Source organism: Cottoperca gobio, chromosome 2 (assembly GCF_900634415.1).
Source record: "Cottoperca gobio chromosome 2, fCotGob3.1, whole genome shotgun sequence".
Taxonomy (NCBI): Eukaryota; Metazoa; Chordata; class Actinopteri; order Perciformes; family Bovichtidae; genus Cottoperca; species Cottoperca gobio.
In genome coordinates this window covers 7,867,292-7,894,774 of record NC_041356.1, presented here as the reverse complement: position 1 = coordinate 7,894,774, position 27,483 = coordinate 7,867,292, and the positions used below count along the sequence as shown (strand labels likewise).

General features: G+C 42.7%; 1 protein-coding gene across 9 annotated transcripts in view; it reads left to right on the top strand.

Moving 5' to 3' along the window:
- Positions 1-24,546, top strand: part of LOC115018292 (interleukin-1 receptor accessory protein-like 1) — a 244,447-nt gene extending 219,901 nt beyond the window's left edge. For 6 of the 9 annotated variants that reach the window (XM_029447269.1, XM_029447236.1, XM_029447255.1 and 3 more), the window contains 6 exons: positions 633-765; positions 6,309-6,454; positions 10,002-10,148; positions 15,918-16,088; positions 18,702-18,746; positions 21,076-24,546. In XM_029447269.1, coding sequence (XP_029303129.1) covers positions 633-765; positions 6,309-6,454; positions 10,002-10,148; positions 15,918-16,088; positions 18,702-18,746; positions 21,076-21,812 — 1,379 coding nt within the window. In that variant the 3' untranslated portion in view covers positions 21,813-24,546. The remainder of the gene's footprint in view (positions 1-632; positions 766-6,308; positions 6,455-10,001; positions 10,149-15,917; positions 16,089-18,701; positions 18,747-21,075) is intronic. The other 3 variants (XM_029447272.1, XM_029447274.1, XM_029447273.1) reach the window with 3 other exon arrangements.
- Positions 24,547-27,483: the final 2,937 nt, after the last annotated feature.

Below are 27,483 nucleotides of genomic sequence, written 5' to 3'. Positions count from 1 at the left end.
GCGAGAGTTTAGGAATAGATGGAATCAAGGATGCTGTTATGGAGTTTTTGAAAGGTATGATTTGGAAAGAGAATGGGTTTAATAACAGGAAGCACACACTGTATGTGCGTAGGTGTTCGCGGCTGGTACTCATTGATGCAGAATCAGATATGACCAGATGAGAGCTGCATTGATGCTGGGAAATACAACAACAGTGTATCACAATGGCTGCATCCTGCACTGCTGCTGTGTGTTGTCCTTTTAGAATCACTTTCTAGCGACCTTTGGGGGAAATAAATGGGTTTGATGTTGGTAGTCATTTGGTAGCTGGAAATTATGTTAAATTATTTGAATAGAAAACTGACTGTAGCGGCATCTATGGTTTCCCCTGCTGCTTTTCTTATGTTGTTAATCGCAATTGGAAGAAAGTTCCAGCGATCTGCATCAACATACTCTGCATATTACCTGTTGTGCAAAAGATGTATTGTTGTCACTTTATTTTACACATGCAGTGTTGGAAAATAGTGCATCATATGCTATGAAATGTGAATATATAAAGAACTGCGTATTCAACAAATTGTTGAACATATATTTAAATGAAAAAAGGAGCGCCAGCACTAACAATCTCACAACCCGTCTCTTGTCTCCAACAGGAAGTCCAGTCAACCTGACGTGCAGAGCGTTCTTTGGATACAGCGGAGACGTCAGTCCACTTATCTACTGGATGAAGGGGGATAAGTTCATTGAAGATCTGGATGAGGAGCGGGTTCAGGAGAGTGACATCAAGTAAGAAATGAAACATCACACCTGAGCTGAGTGTAAATCCTAATTGCTATTGGCAATTAGGATTTAAGACACAAGCTATAACACGCCCAGTCTCTAGATTTGGTAGACTAAACCTTACATCTAGTGAATGAGCATATGTTCTCGTCCTTTTTAATATTACAACAGAGCTTGAGCAACATGTTATAACAAATTCATGAGGTACATCTAGTCTATTCAAAAGCAGCAGAGCACCCTGGGGCAGAACTGGTAAACACCTAGTTAAACCCAGTTACCACAACCATGTGACCACAAATCCACACATGGAGAAATAAAAAGGAAGTTTTCAGGATCAGGCTATCATTTAAATGATATTCATGAATATTTCATGTGGCTGTTTAATAATGTAGATAGCTATGCATTCTTTATCGTGTACAATATATATGCACAGTCCAGGCATTGTTCTATCAGTGCAAGTGATCAGAGATTACTGTGCACTGGAATCAAAGTGGAGGCATTAATAGCAGAGCTGCACAGCAGATAGAAACTGAATGTCTGTGTTGGCCTCCTTTTTTCTTTTGCGTGACCTCCATCTTTTGGCTCACACTAATCTCTGGAAACAGAGATCTGTTTACTCCAAAGTCAGGTGAAAACCTGACAGCCAGGAACACAGAGCTCCCGAAGCTGGATGGCCCTCCAACATGAAGCTGCTTTTTTAAAGGGGAGCTCTCCTTATGATATATTCAATTCATACGGGAAAAACTAGTTTATTTCTTTACAAAATGTTGCTATAGGTGGTTGGATCCCCCGCTTATTGAACTCACCAACAAGTAGAATCACATTTCAAACAAAACATCACATACACTTCACAGAAGCTAGACGATGAGCTGATCTCAAGCGCTATTTATTATCCGTTATATTTCACTTTTATTCACGCAGACAGGTTGATTGTGATCGCATTGTCACATGAAGTGGGAGCACAGGAAAAGAAATGAGAGACTTCCCGAAGAAAAGAGGATTAGAAAATATCAAAAAATGAATCAAATGAACTGAATACACATCTTGACAGACATCAGAAGTAGGAAAGGTTTCGCTTCCGAATTAACATAAAGTAACTGAATGTGCTTGTGCAGTGGTGTGGTCACAGTCTCCCAGATGTTGTTATAAAAATGTGAGCAACAAATAATCTTTCATCGACTTTTAGCAGCGAAGGTGGATGAATGTAGGTTTTCTTTTGTGCTGCTGCCACCACCGAGGATTTCAGAAAATAGGGCGAAGGAAGGGAAGGAAACAAAATCATAAGAAACTCTTGATTGTTTAGTGGTAACCCATATACAACCTGTAAACAAGGGCTAGCAGTGTTAAGGAATCATTTATCTCACTGTTGAGCTAATTATCAAGCTAATTATTTGTTCAGATTCACATTTTTGCTGAAATACACACATCACACACCCTTTCATGTCCTGACAAATGCCGTCCAATGAAAAGGTTAACTGTAAGCAGCACGACAAGTCTGCAGAGGAGAGTTAGCGGCCCAGTCAGTGACCTGGCATTTGGAGATGTCTCTATTAGGCTTCGAGCACATTCCATCCAGCTCTCAGCACCGCTCTGTTGTGAAGGACACCGGGCCAATTAGAGCCTACAATACTTAGGGCGGTGGTGGAGGTGGGCGGGGGCCGGCTGGTGGCGGCATTGGGTAGGTGGTATAATAACGATGAGAAGGAAGAATAACTGAGAAGTGAGTCAAATGTGGTAACAAGCCAAGAGATCAAAACGTTGACCCTGAGCTGCTTTGTGTGTGTGTGTGTGTGTGTGTGTGTGTGTGTGTGTGTGTGTGTGTGTGTGTGTGTGTGTGTGTGCCCACAGTACGTGTACGTTCAAGTTTTTCAATTGCATATTTTTGTTGTTTACCACGGCGTGATACTGTCTCCCTATGTGTTTTTATTTATTTTATTTTTTGTTCCCATTTTGAATGTGCGCCACTTCAAACCCACTCCCTGACATCATTCCATGCGCTTTTAGCTTTGAAATGGAAATGAATCACACAGGAGTATTCCCTGAAGGGCCGCCTGTAATACATGAAATGGTGCTTTTGGCACAATGTTTCACCACTGAGATTCGGGGTTGATATAAAATTGTGTGGCTGCAGAACAAGACTTCATGGATCTCCGAGGCAAAGTCACAGCGTGGAATACAGATTTAAATGCTGCGCTGCTGCACTTTACAACCAGAAGTTTCAGTCCCTGGTGCACGGTCCTGCAGCACCCGCATGAGCAGCAGTTCAAGTGTAAAATGTCTAATTCTTATTAATACTCTTATAGATATATTCATGGTGAATCAGGGCACTTCCAGCAATGCTTCCACCACCTATTGTCGCTGCGAACCTTGAACGTCTCACCTCGTAAGATTATTGCAGGTTAGCATCAAGGTGGCGCAGGCTAGCTGTTCCCCCTGTTAAAAGGCACATTTCAAAACTCTCTCACTACACTATATTCTGTTACCACAATTTCCCCACATACCAGCCAACCTTTACCCGACACAAAGTAGTCTCAGCATGCCCATTTTCTATTTATGCATTTCTTTGTGGGTCAGGATCAAGAGCACCAGGGTAAGCACAGCAGTCCAGACATCCTTTTCTAAACCAGCTTTGTCCGGCTACTCGAGGGCTTGATCGTGCATTTCCATGCGGACAGGCGGACATATTCCCTTTAATGCCTGCTGGGTTCTCCCCAGTTCACTATACCCCTTTAAGTCCCCTTAAAGTGGAAAGCTTCCAGAGGATCATCTCCACCAGATATATCGCCATAAGAAAACTTAACTGCAGGTCAGAAGATAAATGTATCACAAAAGCCGTTCCCCTGGAAGACCCAAGAATGCTTGACATTTTGGGCAGTCTGCTTTTTTTAAGTGAGACACATCACCTTAGTCTTTGAAAACCTCTATTGGATAAAACAGTATTGAGCAGTAATAGTTGTTTGCCGTGAATCAATTTGGCAGTTTGAGAACTGGAACAGCACTCACTAATGCTAACTCCAAGCTGATTGGGTGATCTGTCATTGTATCCAATTTTACATTTCAAATCTTTTTTTAAGAGCATCTGCTCGATCTAATTCAGATCCACCTTTGGGGCGTAGTCAGGAGTGGTGCAGACAGCGGCAAAAAACACTTTATGGAGCCACAGCCAGTGAGGCATTTAGAAATAAAGCAAAGCATGACAACTTGGCACAGTTCAAAAGTTCAGGTGTCACATGGAGGCTGCTTGGACAGATTGCACTATTTGATATAGAGACGATGTTAGGACGATATATGATGCTGCTGTAGCAGAAGAATAAAAGTGTGTTCATGTTTGATATGAATACTGATGATGTAATATTAAACCCCTCAGCCATGAGGGTGCTTTCACAAAACCAAACTCCAGGATGTTTCAAGTATCCTCTCCATCTGACTATTATTGTAACCACGCCATGTGCATTCATGCTTCATAGGAACACACACTTTCTCCAGCTCCTGATCCTTATCTCAAAAACACACACACACACACACACATGAATCCTCACTTGTACACACAAACCCTTCAAACTTTCACCAGCGAGCACGATGGAGTCTTTTTGTAAACAAAGATTGATTTTTCTTTTTTTTTGCCAACACCTACAGTGTTTTAGCCTCAGTCTATGTTGAGTCACACATGGCTGCCACCTCTTTAAAAAGCCATCAGCATTGATCTATATCCCAACCTTGTGGAGCCCCGTGACTCTGCCTGACTGGCCGCACAATGGAGAGGGATGAGCGTTGGAAAAGCTAACAGGAATTATAAGAAACGGCTAAATTAATTTCCTGCTCACACAAGCCAGGATGTAACTTGTGTGCTTTCCTCCAGAAGCTTAAGGAGCACTACTTCATAATTAGTTTTTATGAAGCGGCTAGTCTGTGTAGCAACACAATAATTACTTCTAATGTTTCTTCATTGTGCTTGGTCAATGAAAGAACTTTCACTGTGATGTTTTCTATGTGGGATTCCAATTATTAGCAGCACATTGTACGGCTAATGTGAGATATGCACTTCACAATCTGCTTTGTTTAGTCAATACATAGAACAGCAAGAGTTAGAGGAGTCTCATATCCAGATGCCCTGCGGTGGGCTGCACTCGTACCTTTTTTTGCACTATTAGGCCCATGCATCATTAATCAGGGCTCTGAAATAGCTGCAATTGCTGTAATGTTAAAAAGATTATCTGCCTATATATCGTTCCTACTTTTGCACATCAACGCAGCGGGAGAGATTCAGCTCTTCTAGCGTCACCGTGTTCCTGTTAAAAATGCTTTAATTAAATATGGAAATAATATGGAAACTTACCTGATGTTAGCAATGAGGAAAACACAGCTGTTCTTCTGCGCTGGAAAAGGCTTTGGCTTTGACCCCAGATTATTAAAAAGCAGCCAGGCTCTTGTTAAAATAGCGTTTCTAGGAAAAGTGCTTGGTTTTTGTACATTTTGAGGTGCCGTCATTGAAGCCAGTTAGCTACGGCTTGATGCTGTTCTCCCTGCTTATTCAAATTGAGGAAGACGCTGATAATGAAGAGCAGGCTGCTAATGGACACAACGCCCTGCCAAGTGTCCAAGAAAAATAAGCATCGAGTACACTCTGATCAAAGCAGGGGCGTCTGGTCTCTGTGCATGTGTTGCAAACATCAAAAGAGATTTCTCCTATTACTAACCCTCGTGACAAATGGTTTTGTGATAGGTCTGCGCTGTAGTGCATCATGACAGTCACACTATTGTCCCCGAACCAACATGTCACAACCAGTAAACATCAAGAGCCTCAGCGAGTCAACGAAGGACTGTTTTCCATGGGTGAAATCTGTCATGACTCATGTGATGCTGGCTTCTTGTCAGTCACGCACTGTCACCTTCTAACTTTTGTGTCATTGATGAACTGAGAGGGTTTTTTTTGGTACAGATTCAGAACATTTCGTCGGACATTGGTATTTGGAATATGTAGTCACAGAGCATATGCTGACATTTGCTCTACAAAATCAAAAAGATATACAGTATATATTCCTCTCTGAAGTTCTGAGTGTGATTTTTCTCTCCACGTGTTGTCCCATCCCAATCCGACTTCTTAAACGAAGACTTCTACTGCAGAGGCTACTTTGATGTACACCTCACGGTCAGTAATGAGGCGGCTGGACTCCGTTTGGCCAAATGTGTTTGAAGTCATGTTGCAGTTCAAATTTCACCAACATGCTTGGTTTCGTTTTAACAACCGTTTGTCATAAAGTTGTAAAAGCTTAAAGCAGACAGCGATGCATCAGTCAGCCCTACCTGGTGAACTGATGGTCGCTATCCACCGTCAGAAACGTCATGTTTAATACTCGTCTCTGGCTCAAAACACTGATTTCTCCTTTCATTAACACCACACACGTCCAGTGCTGTCTGAGCTGTCTGGTAATTCAGTCACATTCAGAAGGAAAAAAAAGTGATGAAGTCACAAAAACACTTGTTTAGATAAGGGTAATGCATCAACCACCAGCAATTCCTTATTATGTCCTCTCTGTCGCCCCCTGCAGGACAATCCGGGAGCACCTGGGGGAGCGGGAGGTTTCCATCTCTCTGACCATCGACTCTCTGGATGAGAACGACCTGGGCAACTACTCCTGCTACGTGGAGAACGGCAACGGGCGGCGACAGGCCAACATCCAGCTCGCTAAGAAAGGTGAGGCGAGCACATAGATTTGTAAAATTAGAAAGAGTTATTTACTTCAGATACATAATTTAATCTAGCAGAGGGATATAAAAGCCTTGAGATTTAATAATGGCATGTTACAGTATTTAATACCACAGGCCTTCGCTCTCACAATAGAGGGAATCTTTCGCAGCAATTTACTGAGTACAAAGAAGAACAACTAGCGGGACTCTGGGAATTGACCAGTTGTTTCTCGTCTCAGGGAGAAAAGAAATGGGACAGTGTTGTAGATAGTGCAGAAAGCCAATTCATCCACCTCAGCCTGAGGAAGCATTAGTTTGAAGAGAAATAAAAATGTCTTTCGGAGAGACGCAGCCTTCGGCGTTATGATGCCAGTCAAGCTGTTTATCTGGTAATGACCTCCATCTCACACACACACACACACACACACACAGAAATCCTCCTTCGATCGCCAAAGTCTCACTCAGACTTTTTTCTCATCTTTCATCACTGACTGCTGTTGCTTCTTCCCCTCCCCCTTGTCTTTTTTATTCAACATTTTTGAGTTTTTCCTCTGATTTTGCGTCACTGAGGATGACTGTTTAAAAGTTGATTCCGTGATGATTTCAAATACAGATGCACACTTTCCAAAGTGGTTATGTAAGTGAGTTTTTCTTTATATATATCTAGGCTGGGGGGGGGGGGGTCTCTGCAGCCTTAAAGTTGTCAGTGTTGAATACATTTACATAAGATATTTTCCCTCTCTTTTAAGCTTGCAGCTTTGGATCCAGCTTTGATGGCAGCCCAGTTCCCCTCCATTTGCTATATTAAAGGGGTTTATGCTGCACAGTCAAATCTCAGAATAAACCGCAGAAGATTAGCCTGGTCCTCACATGATTGCTGGTATATGAGAAATCGACCGGGTTCCCATGTTCCTATTTGCTGCGTCCATGGCCAGTCAGTGTTTATGCTGCCTTTCAAAATGCGTCAAAGTTTTCCTCGCTTGCCTCTTGAAGCTGTGAAAACAGCACGACACTCCAAATGAATTTGGTAGTCTCAGCGCAGCATCAAGCAGAATATGTCTTCACTTGTATATAAAGTGAGAGCATGGAGATGTGTCCTTATTTTCACTTGTTGTACAACTTCTTGTAGTCAAGAAGTCCTTATGGCCAACTTTTCCTGCAGCTCCACATCCTCAGATACATCTCACAGCAGCACCATCAACGAGTAGGCTGCCTATACTATATAATAACTAGCATCTGGAATCTTGATTTGTGAACATGAGAAGTAGCAGACTCGGCTTTCACCGTTCTTACTGCCGCTCTTCTCTTTTTTTGTTTTACCATTCAACCCCCACTCTTGCCTTTTCCTCGTCTCTCTTTTCATCTCTCTCCCTAGACAACAGAGAGAGAGACTCGGTAATAGAGGGGAACAAGGGGGTAATGAATCACCCAACGCCATGTGGCTTCATCAAATCCAGCCTTCTCGTAGTCAGGAGCTAATTTGTCTTAATCCGTCCCACTGCAGTGCTGCTACAATATGGATGCCGGGCAGAGAATAATTGGCCTCTTCCACTGTAATCTCTGCTGCTTGAGGAGCAGCTGGCTCGTTACACTGTCCAGATATCTGAGGAGAGACGCGGTGTTCAGTGAGGCGAGAGGGCAGAGTGGAGGTGGAGAGGACAATGAAGAGGGAGAAGTAGAGTGGCTCAAATCCATCTTCTGGTAGTGCTTGTTAGCAGCAACAGCCCTCTCTGGAAAGTAAACTACTTCAGGATGATTCCCTGGCTGAGGGGAGAGAAAGTGAGACAAGAGGAGGAAGTCAGAGGCTCGACATGGAAACCTGAGCTCATCCTGCCCCGAGTTTGTTTGCTCTTTTGTTTGCGTACGTCCGTCCGTAGGTTTGGCTGAAGGTCGTCGCCCAGACAGGTGTGATGAAGCGGCCCGGGCCTCGCTCGTTAGCTCTCCAGAACATCATCCTTCATCATGGGAGCTGTCAGCCTGATGGCCGCTGCAGTGGAATGGGCATTGCGCACTCCAACGAGGTTAAATGTGCGTCAGTGATGGATGGTGATGCGCGCGAGTCCTCTCCGTCCACGCTTATGTGTGTGTACGGCATTGCGGTGATTCCAGCCTTTTACAGTTGTCCATTAGTCAGCCAATGAAGGCTGACCACCCAGATTTTGTGAGGCGTAGCCAAGAGGAAATGTTGAACTGCGAAAGATAGAGTAACACCCGACAGAAAACACTGTTGAAAAAGAAAAAAAGCCTTGAAAAAGACACAAGATCATGAAAAGACGAAGCAAACGACTTGGTTTTCAAGGAAAGTTACTGGACCAAGGAGCTTAATGGAGTCCATTGTCCTGTAGTGTAAAATATCTCCTTTCACCCACCTGAATAACACCAGCAGTCCTGCTCCGCTCCTTCTTGGAATACTACAAGCAAAACTGAAATATCAACAGTGAAGTTCTGCAGTTCCTTGAATTTAGCTTCCACTGATGCTTCTCATGAGTTCACTTCAGACTGCAGTGATGACGGATGGCGGGGCGAGCGGACCGCTTCGTCCTGACGATGAACAGGCGGTTCAGCTAACTGCCCCGCACCTCTCTGCAGCGGCACACACATGTAACCAATCTTCATAAGTGTGGCAGTCGGATCTGTCATATGCTGTTGTCACACCAGTTGCCTCCAATGTGATTCTTTTCATTTATTATCCGATCAAGCCAGGAGGCATTAAGTGACAGGTACAGAAGTGGTTTTACTCTTTCTGGTTAGAGTTATGTGTCATGTGGATACAATCCTGCCACAATGAGATTACAAGCGGGAAAACCAGCACAGAATACAGCTGCAGGAGTCGCCTTGTTCAAACAAACATGGAGATTGAATCATGGAATCTTTTAACAATAGCTCGGGCAATTCTTCTCATCCAGTGTGACTGCATCATGCATTCTTTCACACGTATTGATCTTCTGCAGTCGGATTTTGCCGAAAGTATAATCTGGTGCTCAGGCCCTGTGGCTGCAGGCCAACTTTAACTTGCATAAGAGCATAGAAATAGGACGGAGAGGAAGATGGATAGTGACGAGTTACTGTGCAACTCTCTGACATTTTGGAGAATCTTAAGAAGATAATAAATTCACAGCATCAAATGTCTAAAAGCCATTAACATGATGAATGCGACAGTAAAAAGGGTCATCTTTCACACTGTTCAAACTAACTGCAGTGCATATAAATGTAATGATTTAAAGCAAATGTTGTGTGTTTGCTTTTCTGCCATTTTGAAGGGGAAAAAAAACTGAAATAGATCATAAACAGTAAATCTGCTTCCTGCTGTATTCATGGGTCATCGATGGCTGGAGACAGCTCTGTCCACGCCGGCACTCATGTTCTAATGTTCATTAGTTTGTCTTTTACAGAAATGTGACTGCATGTGCAACAAAGACGGGGACATCTCAGGATCATTTGACAAATCCAAGCCCGTATACACACTCGAACTATTCCAGGCTGCTTTTTTTCTTAGTTTCACTTGGACAAGTTAATAAAAATGTCTCTTCCTCTTACTGTGTTTGCCTCATTAGCAGAGCTCATGTACACGGTGGAGCTGGCCGGAGGTCTCGGAGCCATCCTGATGCTGCTCATCTGTCTGGTGACGCTTTACAAGTGCTACAGGATTGAGCTCATGCTCTTCTACAGGAACCACTTTGGCAGCGAGGATATAGATGGAGGTGAGATGAGACATAATTGACTTTACACCGTTATATAATAATCCTCCATAATCTGTGACACCGCAGTGTTTCCTGTTAGGTGGATGATTTCTAAAGCGCCTTCCTCTGCTGTGAAAGCATCCTTTCTTTCCTCAGTAGGAATGAAATCCCTAACCTGAGCAGTATCAGTTCTGCTCTGCACACATATTTATTTTTACTCAAAAAAAACACCTGGGCTATTTTCTATATCTTAAAACTGCATGTGGCACTGTTCTTTTGTAAATATGCACCTGTTGTATCACTCTAAATGACACAGAAAAGAGCCTCCCATCGTTCCTTATCCAGAAATGTTGGCATCAATGTCGGGGAATCTTCTCAACCCACTGAGTTAAATCAAAAAACTTTATGCAAAATATTCTCTAAACAGCAGCAAACGATTCGCCAGTCTTTGATGCGCTTCTCTATTTTCATCCTTGTAAAAACTAATCACGAGTCAGCCTTGTAGAAATGTTCACACTGGGTGCTGGTTTTCCTGACATCCCATCGCATGACTTCTGGGTAATGAAGTTCAGGTTTTCAAACGGTTTCCTCTCGCTGCGTTTCAGAGCCTCCAACAGGCAAAGCTGCCCAGTTTAGCTTTAAAAGGAAAAGCGCAGCCTTCATCACTAAAACACTGCGAATGCTGCAGCTGAAGGTAAACTGCTTTGTATTTCAGGGTACACACGGTTGTCTTGTATTTTTCTTATTATCATTCCAGCTGATAACTAGCGAATACACAGGCAGACAAAACACGCCGTATTTACTGTACAGTCTGTCACTGTTGTGCTGTTTGTATCTTTGTGTCTGTGCCTTTGAATCAAGCAGCCAATGGATTCAATCCATTATAGTAGAGAATTTTCTTCCAATGGCCATGTCCTCAAAAGACCTAGAAATACTGTGAGCGCAGTAACTGTCCACAATGCTGTCAATGCCAGCCTTTTACAGAAGACCCGCAGCTCTCTTGATCACTCGTTAAATCTGCTCTAACCGGGTTTTGTTACACTGCAGTCGTGTTGGGAGTGACTAAAAAGAAGACCACTGTAAACATGGCATCAAACATCCCTGTTTACAATTGCCTGGGCTCTTCTTATTGCACCCGGACAAGCTACCAGTTGTGAGCAACTTTACTGGGATGAGGAGGAAGAAAGTCATAAAGAGGCTGCTTTATTCTGGTGCAGTGGTAGTTTTTCCTAAGTAGTGCAATTACATTTTAGTCAATGTCTGTACTCTTGCTAAATTGAGTAACTTAATGCACATTGTCTTGAGTTGGTGGTATGGAAATGTGCGCTTATGAAGAAAACATTAACTTAAGAGGTGTGGGGTTGTGGTGCTGCACATGTATAAGTGTACTGATGGTGTTCCATGTGTCTGCATGCAAACTGCACATTAGCAAGTGCAAGAGTAAAGGGATCATATATTCTGCTGAACACTCTATAAAGCAAATCCAAACACAGTCCCTGTGCCAGACAAAAAACATTAACTCTAAGGCCCCATCAGCAATAGTAAAACAAAAAAAACCCTCTGATTGGTCCTGGTGGATGAGTCTTGGCTTGAGAATGCATCAAACTGAGACAAGGAGCAAGTTTTAATTTGATTCCCCTGTAATGAGTCTCTCAAGTACCCGCGCTGCAATGAATTCAGGGCGAATGAGATTAGTTGGGAGAGGCTGAGGGACTGTATGTAGTGGAAACAGAGACAGCCAGAGAGTTATGAGTTTTACAAGGTAAAAGGTATTCTGCTCCTCTCCTCATACACTCGCAGCTCTGCTTAGCTGTGATGGCTGCTACATCAGACATTTCAATGAAAGTCATTACCTCTGGCTGCGTTGGGCTCTCGGCCCCGGAAAGCGGAGCTTGGGCCGTAATGGATGGCTCGGAGGCAGTCGTGTTGAGAAAGGGAAGGCCTTGAACCTAATGCCAAAAAGCAATTGTCTCCTTTAATTGTGCCACCCGAGTGAGTGCTTGGAGAGAGAAACAGATTTTCAATTTGTTCTCCAGTATAAGGGGATCAGGTTCAATAAGACACAGCACGCTGCCTCCGGAGATCTCAAGAGACCCCGGATACTTTCCTCCACGCCGCGGTCGATTACATCACTTCACTGCCACCTCTGCCGCATTCACAGGCGTTCACACGCTCGCACCTGCACCTCATCTCTGAGCTCCAGCGACGGTGTACTGTAGGTGAACGGAGGAAGAGTTAAATAGGAAGCAAACTGGAAATGGTTGCCAGTCGAGTGGAGACAGCGGTTAACCCATCTCTATGGTAACCACTGCACTGACAGGGAGAAGTAGTTGCATGTAAGATATTGATGAACATATCTTTCATTATTAAAGCCCTTAAGCCAGTGTCTAGGATGCATAGAGTATTTTACCTCCGACATAAATCTGCACACACTGCCAAGAGAGTGCTTGTGTTTCATCGTGGCCACTCTAATTGAACGCCCGCCTCCCTCTTCTGCCAGATGTAAAATTGTAAGCTTTACGTAACAATAGGAGGGACTGTCAGCTATTTGTCAGCGCCGCTATTTAGTTAAAGACCGCTCAGTTGTCACATTGTGTGGGTGTCAGTAGAATCAATAATAGGCTTCATGATGACAACAGCCAAGCGAGCTTGTCAAGGAGGTGGGAACTCATCAACACTCTGCCATGAAGAGGAATGTCAGTGTTGTCAGCACTGCGTAGAATTATGAGGCTCCGTCTGCGTTCAGTGTAGTTTGGAGATACTGAGCATTAATAGTTTTTCACATCTCGCACACAGCAACTGCAATGCATCACGTTTAATCTGCATATTGAAGATGCGGAGGTAAACATCGCAACGTAGCTCATTTGTAATCAGAAGGTCAAACGGTGTCTTGTTTTCCCCCAAGTGAAAGTGTCAAATGTAACGGATAAACAGGAGACGCATGGAGAGTTGACACTAACTAGCTCCTGTTGGGGAGAAACAGATAAATATATAGACACGTGTGTTCCATTTTAACATAATTCAGGCCTGTTTGTTGTTGGAGATCTTTAAATTCTTCTTTATTTAACATGTATCTAACATTTCTTTATTCCATGATGACCCCTTAAAGAGCATATGGAAATAGTTACATGTGAAAGCATCATCTCTCAGCACCAAAACCAGCACAATGTAATATATAATTATACTCGTCACCTTCATCTCCCGTCAAACAGAGTACAATGTGACGCTCTCTCCCTATAATTAGCTCCAAGTTAAATACAAAACATGTCTTGGAAATGATTCTGAAATACAAACTAGAAGACATTCTGATTATTAGTTAAGGAAAACAAAAGTACAAGTTTAGAAATACTCAGCTGCTCGTTAGCGCTCGTTTGTAGCTTCAGCGTTAAGTATCAAGTGTGTTGCTGTAATGGAGCACAGAAATATCCCACAGATTACGCCTCCAATTCTCTTGGCGCTCTCTAGCGCGAGTTCAAGAGTTCACAATCTCACTGTGGGCTCTCTTTGCACGTGTATATATTACCCCGCCCCTCCAAGTGCAGTGAGCGTCGGTCCCTTCGCAGTCGGCATGTGAGACGGAGGAGTGCTGCGCCTTCAGATACACCTCACCAGTCTCCTGTAAGGAGTGACTCCTCAAGGTGCAGCAGCAGGGTCATTCCGCCTTCGAGATTCACCCTCTTCCTCTCCCTTCTCTCTCTTCCTCACTACTGACGAGTGAGTCATCTCCACTGAAATAGCCCCTGATCTGCCTACACAGCTAGCAGAGAAAAACAGAGAGGGAGATTTATGTCACCGAGAAGAAGAATATAAACCTCAGAGTTAGTTACACTAAATGATTATGAGGTTACGGTTCAATTATTCTTCCATGTCCCTGATGTTGTAAAATGAATTGTGTGGTATAAAAACGAGTTTGATTAATTACATGGCGTCATGTATCAAATATCAAGATTACCCACTGGGAAGTGAGTGACTCTTGACTGTCTCGTGGCCCAGAGAGAGGGGGGAGTGTAAAGTACAGAGGGTATTTAAAACCACATGAAAGGGATACTGTACCGAGGATTGATCCCTCCGCTTGAACCCAGCTGCTCTTCTTCTCTTCTCGACCCGACTCTCTCATCCTTCAGCTCCCTTCTCCTCCGGTGTCTTGACGGGTTAAACATCACCTCGCAGCGTTTGCACTGCAGGTGGCCACTATAAAGCATAGGGACCAGAGTCGTAATGAAGACAGGAACTCACAGATCCCAAGCCCGCGTGTGTCTCTAATGAGTTTACCTCAAAGGCTGTGTTCACATCACAGCTCAACGTGTCCCAATTCTGATTTCCCTCTGTGGCACAGATATAAGGCTTCTAGAGAATAAAGAAACACATATAATCTGACATTTTTGTTTCTTCATGATGTATGACCCCGATATATGGCTTGCGTTGATCTGATGTAACGGGTTATTCAGAAAGGGCTAGTTCACCGACATCGTGGTGTTTGGCTTGCAGATGGAGTCAGTTTGATGCACAGGGACTATTTCTTTGGTAGAAAGTTGTTCCATTAAAACGTTTTCTCTGTGGATTATCTTGAGTAACGGGGAAAACGCAATCCTCTACAGAAATCTGAGACACACCTAGACAAATAAATAAATAAAATCACTACATTTGCTCCCATTCAGCCACAAGAGCGTTCGTGAGGCACTGATGTTGGGCGATAAGGCCTGCCTCATAGCTGGTACGCCAACTCATCCCAAAGATGTTTATTCCACATTTATGGACCTGGCTTTGAAAACTTTAACTGTTGCCACAAAGTCATCGTAAGACTGCGAGTTGCCTCGTCGAAAACCAGGAAAAGAAATCCCAAGATCAAAAGTGTGTGGATATGTGGCCAATGTTCACATTCTTACAGCCATGTCTAAAACAGAGCCTCCAGGTCAACGACCAAATCACTCTAATGAAGTGTTGTTCAGTCAGCTTTGAGCACAGAATTGGAGTTGAGTTGTTACTGCAGGAGCCGGAGGCTGTTATCTCCTTCCTGTAGTAGTCAGAGGCTCTGGGGCATCTCACTTCCACGTCTTCCATCTCCACCCTCCTGACTCATTGTACTGAAGTGCTTCAGCTTAAAGTCTTCCCTCACTTCTCACTTTCCGTCTCTCCGCTCAGCTCTTTCAAATCCTTCATCAATCAGAGCTTTCATGTGGGTGATGGAGCCACGCCATGCGTCGGCCTAGCAGGCAACGCTGGGCATTTAGCTCAGCCTGGAGTCTAATTTGTTTTGCCTGCAGTGGGCAAAGTAGCTATCAAGGTAACATTATTCGTCAGTAGGGACGGAGCTGTAATGAAAAGCACTCAGATGGGCAGAAGTGCCCAGAGGTCAGTGTAATGGAGGCGTCCTGTCTCAATGAAGTCTCCCAGTGAATGAATAGCTCTCTGTGCACCCGTATGAAAATAGATTGTGAGCATCAGGGGCATAGCAGCGAATAACTTTGCTGACCAAAGCAGGAAACATTATGCCCAAATCATAAAACATAAACGCATTTAATTGGAGCAAAGTGGTTTTGGGAGCTTCTTAATACTCGTACATGAAATGATGCATATATTCAAGGGAACAGACTTTCTTTTATTCAGTTTGCTGAGACCACAGCTTTGTTTTCTCTCTCTGCACCTTCTTTATAGCGGGGACTGAATTAAAAGGTCTGGCTGGAAAGATCTGAGGATACTAAAGACTCTTCTAACAAACCCGTCTGGTGGATAATCAGGAGCTGTGACGTGTCACCCATCTCAGTGTCTGTCTCCCCCCTCTACCTGCAGATAACAAGGACTACGACGCGTACCTGTCCTACACCAAAGTGGACCCGGACCAGTGGAGCCAGGAGACCCGAGAGGAGGAGCGCTTTGCCCTGGAGATCCTCCCCGACGTGTTGGAGAAGCATTATGGGTATAAACTCTTCATTCCAGACAGGGACTTGATCCCCACAGGAAGTAAGCTCTCTCTCTCTCACGGCGATGTGAAGTTGTGTCGAATGTTTTGTCGCTTGGTGTTGTCAGTGCCGTGGTGATATGCCTTGTTTGTAGTTTTTCTGTGATGCATTTGTGTTGTGGCGTAACTGGACCTCTAAAAACCGTCATTGTTTTTAATCCGATCGTTATGAAATGAGCTTTTTCTAACCACTGGCTGAACTGAAGTGGATCAGTATTTAAAGGCATTTAGGGGTTCTTCAGTTTTACATTTTTGTGGAAAATATTGCCAAACAAAAGTAGAGTGTTACACTGTTTCTTTTATTTCTGTAGTTCATTGAACTCAACCTGCATATGAGCAATAAGATATGTAGTTAATACATATCATATTACAGTTTATTAAGGGGGCAAAGTTGCATTTATGGCACATGCAACAGACATCACATAAGCAAGACACTTTGCACTTTTTAAGCGTCGCAGTCCTAAAAGCAGTGATTCCCAACCGGAGGTTCTTGTTTGCTAACTTTGCAGTTAGGAGGCACGTGCACATCCATGCATTGTGAGCAGGTGCACACACACTGTTCTCTTGCTCCTTCCTAGCTCTTCTTTACTTCTGCATGGAGCACAAATGGTCTTCCTCGGGTAAAGCCTGGGTACAAGAGGGCAGTGTGCAGGTACTTCTTTCACTGTGTTGCTATTGCAGCTGCCAGTAGGTACGTGGCTACCAGTAATGAAAAGATAGTTAAGAGACTAAACTAAAAGTAACGGATGAACAACGTCCAACAAGCAGAAACCTGAACAAACCAGCGTTAACGTTATCATTTCAATTGTATAAAGAATATATTGTAGCAACATGACGCGTCGTGTCGATGGAGGGATTCAGTATGAATTCATCTGATAGGGATGTACGTAGGTTGGGAACCGCTGCTCCAAACAATAGTTTGACTTGTGGCCGTCCAAGGAACCTTTAGGTTATCTTAATAATCTTTGTGAGTGTTGGAAGTATCCCAGTGTTCTCCGCAGTGCCTCTGAAGAACCCCGAAGTTTAGCTTGCCTCTGCTTTATTGCTCCGCATGCTGTGCAGGGAGGATATATATTAAGAAACAGAGTTGACCCTCTGATTACATGCAGCGATGTTTCATGCATCCGACACTATAAATACAAACTTGGTAACTACTCTTTAATAATCGCCTGACTGAAGCAGTTTTGCATCTTAATTAATGTAAAAATGTTTCGCTCGTAGCAGATAGTAGTGAAGAAAACCCTTAGTGGTAATTACATGATGCAATTTTTAGCTTGTACATGTTAATAGATGAATCATACTTTTAGCAATTAGCTCACGACTTTACCGGTGGTGGAAAATAACATTACTCAAGTGCTGTTTTTCCTTCATTTTGATTTTATGCTACTTTATACTCTCTGTGCTTTTTAAACTACATTTATTTAACAGTTATGGTCAAAAACAAACCTTGTTATGGAATAAACTAGCCAGAAGTATATAAAGTAGGTCAAATGTTATACAGATACCTGCACTTAATGCATCAGTTATAATAACCAATAATATAATGTGCGTATAGTAACGCTTTGGAAGAGTCCAGATAATTCTTAACTGACTGTACGTTTACAGTGTAGGAGGAAGGACTTATTAGCTGAATCTTTATGTATATCGACACAATGTAAAGCCTGTGGGAGGCATAACAGCCTGAATTACATACACATAATATAATTATATAATTGGCGGGAAGAGCCGACCTTATTGTTACTGATCCAGCTCCAAACTGTACCTCTGCATGCTGCTGTGAAATGGTGTCAGCTGTACAATCAAAAAGCTCTTTATGCATGAATATTAATGCATGTTTTGCCACCGTATATTTCTAATGGAGCGTCTCACCATGCCCCGTGCTTATCGTTGATTAACTCATCACACAGATGAGTTTGATAATATCATTATGTTATTAGCCTCCATTTGAACACTTTGCATCTGCCTGTCTTCCCGCACATACCACCGCTACTAATAATGTTCCTCTTCGATGGCACCGTGCCAAGGTTGTGAACTGAATCCCTTGATGTGATGATGTGCTTGATGCGAGGGGGACTGTTGTAATATGGGAAAAATGGCATAAAAATGCAAGGATTGAGAGAGCGTCTGCCTTTTTGCGGCGCTCGGTGGCACAGCTCGCTCATTGCGTCTGTGTATAAACATTCAGTTCCCATTGGGAATGTATTAGCATCTCAACAGTTGATATAATAAAGCGTAATCCACGGCTATAGATAAACACAGTTTGGCCATTTGGGGTTTCAACACATGTCAACAATCCTTCTCGTGAGCTGTTGATAAGCAACGTGTTATTCCCCAGCACGCTGGCAAGTCTCACCGTTCTGATATTTTGTACTTTATGGCAGACTGGTACAACTCCTGCCATCAAAATAAAAGGCTTTTCCTTTGCTTTTTTATGCTACACGTCCCATATTAAACTGGAATAAACTGGTCAGCACGATTAGCGTTTTACAGTCGCCAGTGAAACACGGAGAAACACAGTTTATGCCAGAGCCATGTCCCCACATTAACAGAACTGTTTTTACAAATACATGCCTTTCTGCACATCTTTTGATCATACTTTAAATATCTATGTTTAGGTTTCACCAATGATCATTTCCAGGATGACACAAGACTACTTAGAGGTACTTTTCCCCCCCCCCAGATGTTTAACGCTTGTGTCGACACACACACTGATGCAGATTCTCTCATCAAGTCATGTAGAAAGTGATTTTGTAACACTATAATAAGTCATAAATGTGTAAGTTTATACGTTGTTACGAATGGCTTTGTGAGTGGTTAATAGCGTACTGATCTAGTCACTCATAAATGAATCAATTATTTAATAATTAACCATTTATAAAGCCATTAGTTGCAACTTATTAACCCTGCATAAGACGTGAAATATTTGACTCGCATTGTTTTTTCTTTGTGTTTTCCTTTCTTTGTGATGCGATTACAAACGTCCTGTCAGTCCCAGAGATATATTGAAAATGTTTTGTCGTGTCTTTATAAACTACACATGGTCCCACCAACCAGACATCAAATACGTACCACCTGGAATCACGACGCCTCGAAACACATCGGGCGCACGCACAACCTATAAAAAGACGTCTTTATAGTCTTGTGATGATCTGTGGCTCTGTTGTGTGGAGGCTGAGGAGAGTTGTAGCTGAAATGTCACAACCTCGACTCTTCCTCTGAGGGTGTAGCTGTTGTCGTTGGAACAAAACTGTAGCTACTGATCGTGCCAGCAACTAAATGTGAGCAGATTTCTGCTGCATGGCAGTTGGAAGTCAACATTTCAAAAGCGTTTCTACATATTTACACCTCAGCAGGTATTTGTTGCTGACTCCCAGAGTAAAACTGTGTAATATCTGTAGTTAAATCAGGACTCTCCTGCCTTACTTTCCTCTGTATGACTTAGATCTATGTCAGTCCAGCATGATTAGTTGTCACGATGGGCTTTCCCCTTTTAAAACAAATTGAGAGAAGCTATAGCGAGCAGGGCAACAGCGATTTTCTGCCTTATGTAATTTAGAGTTGATTTTATTTTTTATGCAGAAAGGAATCAATTATTACACATGCACTACTTTGATTGTAAAGCTTGTGAGGACTCTGAAAGGAGGAATTTAATCTATAAAGCTATAAAGTGTTACCAGACAGCACCTCAAGAGGGGAGATTGACTTTCAGTTTAATCAATTCAAAACATAAAATGAATCCACACCTCATTAGCTAATTATATAGTATCCATTTATCCATTCCCATTTGTGTTATTCACGATGAGATAAAAGAAAAACTTGTTTTCGCCTGATTTCTTGAACCTCGGGGAGTTTTAGCTCCAGGGACACATTGTGACGAATTACGGCCCGTTTACCAATCTGCAAAGAGATTGAGTTGTCATCGGGAAGTAAAGGGCGACTTCAAATCCAAGTTTACTCTAATCAGGTCTCTCACGGCGAAGCCTCAGGCAGAGCGTGACATGAAAGAAGGAGTTCATTCTCAAGAGACATGGAGAGGAGGACAGAGAGGAGATGTGGTATTTGTTTGCTTGAATAACACACACACACACACACACTATATATATATATATATATATATATATATATATATATATATATCGCTGTGTCTTGGCTAAAAGAAAGAGTGAGGAAGAAAAACAGAAACATCATTTTTCTCCCCACACAAGAGGGTCGTAAGCCCTGATTGGAAAAGTGAAGCTCAGTTAATCCCGTCTACCTGCCGGTGAGGATCCACTCTGTCTTTGTCTCCAACAAGAAAAGGCTAAAAGCATGCATTAGCTGCACACACACACACACACACTTACACACACTTCTCTCCTCCTCCTGACGCCCAGGACAGGCCCGGGGGAAACACTTAATCACGTTCATTATTACGCAAGCAGCTCAGTAGGGACGTGAACACACTACTGTAAACTCACATTTATTTTATCTTGAGGTGTTAACATGTAAATGTAGGTTCACATAGGCTTTCAGTGTTTTATGTGTATTGTCATTTTATAGTAAACAAGTCATCCCCTTCCTTTTTCTTTTTGTCTGTAATTCTGTAAATGCTGCAGAGGCAGAGTTAGAATATATATTAATAATATTATATTAATTATATTTAATGTATTAGTGCATTACTGTTAATGTTTTAGAATGTATCAGATGTTTAATATAAACTTAAATAAATAACAACACACTTTTTTTCGTGTCAAGTTAATTAGATGTGGTTGTTTGAAAGTTTGATAAAAGGGATTAGTTAGCAATGAGGCCGAGAGAGTTCTTCAAATAGACGACGTGATGTTTCATCATATTTTCATCAACCATTAGTTCTGTGTACTTTCATGTCCAATTAAAGTTATTTTAATAAATATAGTAAACAACCAAGTGGAAATATGTCATGATAGGGAATATGGTTCTCATTTGTACTGCTATTTCTACAAAGTTATCTCTATCTTTGTCTGTATTCAGCGTACATCGAGGACGTCGCGCGCTGTGTGGACCAGAGCAAGCGCCTCATCATCGTGATGACGCCCAGCTATGTGGTGCGGCGGGGGTGGAGTATCTTTGAGCTGGAGACGAGGCTGCGCAACATGCTGGTGACCGGCGAGATCAAGGTCATCCTGATCGAGTGCGCCGAGCTGCGCGGCATCATGAACTACCAGGAAGTGGAGGCCCTCAAACACACCATCAAGATGCTGACGGTCATCAAGTGGCGCGGGCCGTCCAGCAACAAGCTCAACTCCAAGTTCTGGAAGCAGCTGCTCTACGAGATGCCCTTCAAGCACATGGAGCCCCTGAGCATCTCCCACGAGCAGGTGCTGGACGTCAGCGAGCAGGGCCCCTTCGGTGAGCTCCAGACCGTCTCGGCCATTTCCATGGCGGCGGCCACCTCCACCGCCATGGCGACGGCACACCCGGACTTGCGCTCCACCTTCCACAACTCTTGCCACACCCAGATGAGGCAGAAACACTATTACCGTAGCTACGACTACGACCTGCCGCCAGGCGGCACGCTCCCGCCGCTCCCACCGCTCGCCACGCTCGGCAGCCAGCACACCTACTGCAACATCCCCATGACGCTCATCAACGGACAGCGGCCGCAGTCCAAGTCGCCGCGCCAGCAGAGTCTTGAGGAGGCCCACAGCAACAACGCCATGCTGCCACTGCTGCCCAGAGAGACGAGTATATCCAGCGTCATCTGGTGACAGAGACGGTGCCGAGCAGGATAGACTGTGGATCTATACGATGTCCGTCACAGGGAGGACTCACCACTGGCACTTGGACCCTGAATGCACCGGAGCCAGATGGGCCTGAATGGCACTAAGCTACTTGCTGCTGTTGAATTTGCACCAGGAAACATCAGGGGAAGGGGAGGGAGGACACACGGGACACATTGGGGAGGTGGTGGCAGATTTTTCTTCTTTTTTTTTGGTCCAATAAGAGCTTTTATTGAAACTGAACAACAACAAAAAAGAAACAAGGAGAACTGTTTTGTATGCCTGTATACACACTCACGTAACACAAGCCAACACCTATGATCATTTACCCAGAGTCAAGGAATACAGGGTCCTGTACATACATTTTTATAATTCTTTGTAGCATCAGTGTTTGAGACTTGTTTCTTCTTATGTTTTATCATCAGTTGGGAAATACTTTTTTTTGTTTCAGTTTGTACAAAATTGAAGCAATGGCCTGTGAGATGTTTTGGATAAACTGTTGTTATCTTTATTTTTATTTGTTGGCTGGTGTAGTTTATAAAGCTTTGGGATTTTTTCGGGGAGGGGGGGGGGGGGTAAAAGTCGCAGCCTTCAAGGAGATGAGAACGATTTGATTTTTGATTTCCGGGAGTTCCAGCTCCCCCCCTCGGCTGCGGTAAAGGGTTGAGAATCTGGACTCAACCAGAATATGCAAAATATGGATAAGATGTGTTTCACAAATCGATCATATTCGAATGCTTTCGGACAGGGCGTATCTGTGAAGGAGGATATGAAGAATATGGTGCTAGGCTACAAATCTCTCTGTTTCTCTCACGATAACATTTACTTTAAAACAAAAAAAACAAAAAAAAAACAGCCTTGCTATTTACCTTAATAGATGATTATATCACCGAAAATTAATTATGTGTATTATTTTATGAAAAAAGAAAAGTCTATTTTTGTAACTGAGGGATATTTGCTTAGAGATGTCAAAGTTTCTGATGGAAGGAATTGGGGAAACATAATAAAAAAAAGAACAATGTTTTGTTATGTGGAACTGCACAGCTCACGAAAATCGATAGGTCATTCACTAAATGTCTTACCCTTATATTGCAAGAGTAAAAAAAAAAGTTTGTTTGTGTTTTCATCATTAAAAAGAGGAGTTTTGACATTTCAAACAAACCACGGATTGCAGCTCAGCAGGCTTTTTATGTTTGTTGATTTCACAGGCATTGCAGCGATTCACTGTGGATGATGTCAGTACAGAGGGAGGAGAGGAAAGCCAAGTGTCACCTGAAGCATTTACTCTACCTGGCTTCCTCTGAAGGACCAAACAAGGCTGTCCAGGGCTAAACAAGTATCTCTGTTATTAATTTCCTCTTAAATGACAGCTCTGTTATTTGTTCGCCATGTCCCCTTGTCCCCTTGTCAGCGGAAAGTGATTTGTCGGTTGATAAAGGAACATATTCACGATGAAGAGTTTCATTCCAAAATGAGTCTGAAACACCTTAAAAGCGCTGATGACTAGATGATACAGTAATGTTTAGTTATTAATATCAAAAAGTAATATTTAGGAGGGATGTAATCAATTATATTTTTGACCTACTGACCAGTAATGGGGTGTATTCTCCTCACAATCAATAACCTTGCAAGCAAGATGTAGTTTGAAAATGCTAATAAAATCCTGGAGTATATGTTACTATACTATAGAAATGCTACTTAGAGCAAGTTAGACCAAAGCAAGCTACAGTGAACCATTGTCGCAAAATGCTCCTTTTTTCTTCTTTCCATCGCGATCAGTATGATGTCATCAAATCATACAGAAAAAGAGCTATTCTCACACGCTGTGAAGACGGCCTGTGAACTCCTCCTGCAGCTGTGCCATGTTATTCCTTTTTTTTTCAAGAAACTAACCTCATACTAAAACAACTGCAGCATCTCCTAACATAGAGATGTTTCATTTAGTGCCATAAAATATGCAAAGTGATGAACTCGCAAAACAATAAATGAAATATTGTGTTATCTTCTTGCAATCTTCAGTTATTGCTTTTTGATTTTACTCTTACAGAATATTTCAGAACAGGCCCGTATTTTAACTTTCAAAGTGTTCATTTCGGATCTTTCAATCAAACAATAGTTTGTTATTCAGGCCTGGTTTTTTTTTTATAAGTGTGTGGTTTTTAATCCACCTCAAGTCAGAGCTTTCCCCCGTATGAAAAGTAAGATATGAAAACGTTGAAGAGCAGCATTTCTTAACAGAGGAGTTTGTTGTGCTCTATGTCTTGGCATTGTGTAAATATAATCAAGACAATAACAGGATCAAGATGACGACAATCGAGCCATATTCATGAAACCGATGGTCATTATTCACAAGGCCTCTCAAAGTAAAAATACTAATCTTGACTGGAGGTGAACTCGTGGAATCGATGAGGTTTTGACGGGCGTATGGCGTCAGCGCTCCTGCTTTGGGAAGCTGTGTGAATACAAACATTTTCTAAGTGGGCCAATAACACATTTTTGTTTCATGATGAATTTGAACATTTCTGGCGACGTGGCTTTGATGATAAAGATGATGATGATGATGATGAAATAACAATGACAATATATAGCACAGAATTATTCCAGGCACTTTCACGACTCTTGAGATGACGTCTCTCCTATTTCTGATTTATTTTCTATTATGTATCTGCAATGTTCATTAAAAGAGATACTGTTATTATTAATAAAACCACATTTACGGTAATGTGATTTCTCTGTGCAGTGTGTGTGAGTGTGCAGTGAGTGTGCATGTGTGTGTGTGTGTGTGTACAGAGAGAGAGAGAAAGGGCTGTATTTGTTTGCAGAAAACGCCGCCCGGCTCACTTTGTTTATGGAGCAGCAGCATAGATTGCTGACGATGCCCGGATCCCTTTTCCTGGCCGATGCAGCCCCAACCGCCATAACTCTGCCGTCTCCCGTAAAACCTTGAAACAACAATCAATACGTCTCCTTATTCCACTCAGAGACTGGATCAGCCCGGCCTCATTTTAGAATAAGACTAAATCAGGAGAGTCAATGCATTGAGAAACAACAACAACAACAACAAAACATGTGGTTTGACCTTAGTGACAAACACAGATGGACTCCCAGAGCAGGAAACAGACTTTAGTGGTAAAGATGCATTTTATGATGATTTTAGATTTTCACTCAATTGGTTTTTTACCAATAGATCATAAATCCTGAATCTGTCAACATGTATCTAGAACTCAACCGAAGATGTAGAGACTCAGTGTCCACTGGCTGTTTCAGTGGAAACGACAGGCAGGTTTGCTCAGTACAATTGTCACATGTAATTTCTCTAAGAAAACAGGATAATTTCCCTTCCAGCACGCTTGAAGGCAGATAAACAAAGCTTTTCTTTTTTTCCCCTTTAAAGCGCTTCTGCCCATAGTGTAACCGTGTACTTAGTTTTGCTGTGATCAAAGCAACGGCATCGTAGAGAAAAGACAAAAGCACATGGGGGCAGAATCTTAAAATACTTAGAGACAGTTAATTAGCCTCGATGTGTTCTTCTTCAACGATGAGAAGTTGTTCATGTGGTTGCACATATAAACTGTTGCTTTCAGGCCTTTCAGGATGTGCCTCCCAGCTCACTGATTAACACCTTATATTTCACTTGTTCACAACGTTACGGGGGTTTTTCACCTAGTGTTTCCAAAGATGTAAAACTAACCTGTGTGGCAACAAAACATGACTCATGTCGTCCACCGTCTTGATCCAGTCAAGTAAGGAGCAGAATTCCCTTCAATTTCTACAATTAGTTATACACAGAAGATGCCATTTATTTTACTTCACCTATTTTTATCTAAGTGAAAATACTGGTATAATCTGAGGGATGTATTGTGTGGTGAAGCTAAAGATTGTTCCACACTGTGGATGCATAAGGAGCAGCAATATAAAGAAATCAAAATATTTTCCTACGGGTGAAAGTACTTGAGTGTTGTTCCTCTTTATAGAGTAGAGCAGCTGCATTTTGCCGCGTCACATCCTTCACACGCCTTGTGGAAGCATGATGTTCACTACAGCCATCTTGTTTTTCTGCTATGGCTGTAACATGAGGCTGCATTCTACTCATCCGTGCCTTAGAGAGCCGCCAGATGTTTTCACCTGCGCCGACATGTTGCCATATTGTGTGAGTGTGTGTGTGTGTGTGTGTGAGGGGGAAACGGGGAGTTCCTAAGCATTTACACTTTTCCCCCCCAAATTAAATCATTTTCACTTTATTACAGTGTCACAGCATAATAAGCTCCCTGAACAAAAGCCTGTGACATGGAGGGGGGGGGGGGAAGTGGAGACAGTTGAGGCAGTGAGAGCAGAGAGAGCAGATCAGGCTACAGGCTTACACGCACAGATGTTTTGTTTACTCCTCTGCCTACACACACACACACACACACACACACACACACACACACACACACACACACACACACACACACACACACACACACACACACACACACACACACACACACTCTCACACACACACACTAACTGGTAAAGAGTATTACTCACTCTGGCAGGTATACCATGCCCCTCCATGTCCCACAGGGCCTTGTTACTTGGAGCTGTGTGCTCTGTGCCCTGTGTGACATGTCTTCCACTTGAAGAACCAGGCCAATTGTCTGTGCATGGATAGGTGGCAGTGGCGGTGGAGGCAGTGTGTGTGTCTGTGTGTGTATGTGTGTGTGTGTCTGTGTGTGAGCTGAAAGCATTTCGAAAGTGGATGCAGGCAGCTGTTAACCCAGTTTTGGAGTAATTCTGAACTCGCCATGGTTCAGCACGGCATAATTGCCTTTGCATGCAGAGTGTGTGTGTGGAAGATGCAAGTCATGGATCACTGATCACTTACCAAGCCCTACAATTTACAGTTACTTCCTGCAAGAGCGGCTCTGTCTTTAAATATTTATTATTTTACAATAGTATCGACGTCTGTGGTGAGGTTGGATATTGATTTGACTGCGGATACAGCTGAACTATCAAAGGATACTTCACTGCTTTCTCCGTGTCTTAATTGGACAAATCATAAATCGTGTTACCTTATTATAATCAGAATAAAGAAGTTTCTTGAATTTGAGCCTGTTTCTGTCCTCCATTTAAAAGATGCAGAGAGAAAACCGGAAATTCAAAGTGAAACGCTGCCATCTGCTGGACATACTTCACCCTGCACCTCGGATCTTGTAAGGCATGTCAATTTAAGACTGCTTTCCGTCAGAAATCAATCACTTTCTGACCTCACCCTTTTGGATTGTCAAACTGGTCTGTCAAGCACACATGAATCCTTAATGATGCACATGGTTTTCTGTTTCACCTCAAAAATTACTTTTCCTATTTGTTTATCATTACATGACAGTAGACCAGCACAGAGTTGATATATGATGGATATGCTACACTATGTTGTGTTACTGTATATAACAAATAACAGATCTATCTTTGTGTATTTAGGAACATGGGGCTGCAGATGATTTTATTCTGTTGGGACTGTGACCACAGGATTTAGAATGAGTCCTGGCTCAGGTTTTGGTATTTCAATATTGTACAGGTTACGTTTGACTACTTTTCCAAACTTTAATCTGTCATGTCCACCTCCACTGACAAATACATGGCACTAATTGACAATTTGGGTTTTAAATAGGTACTGTCA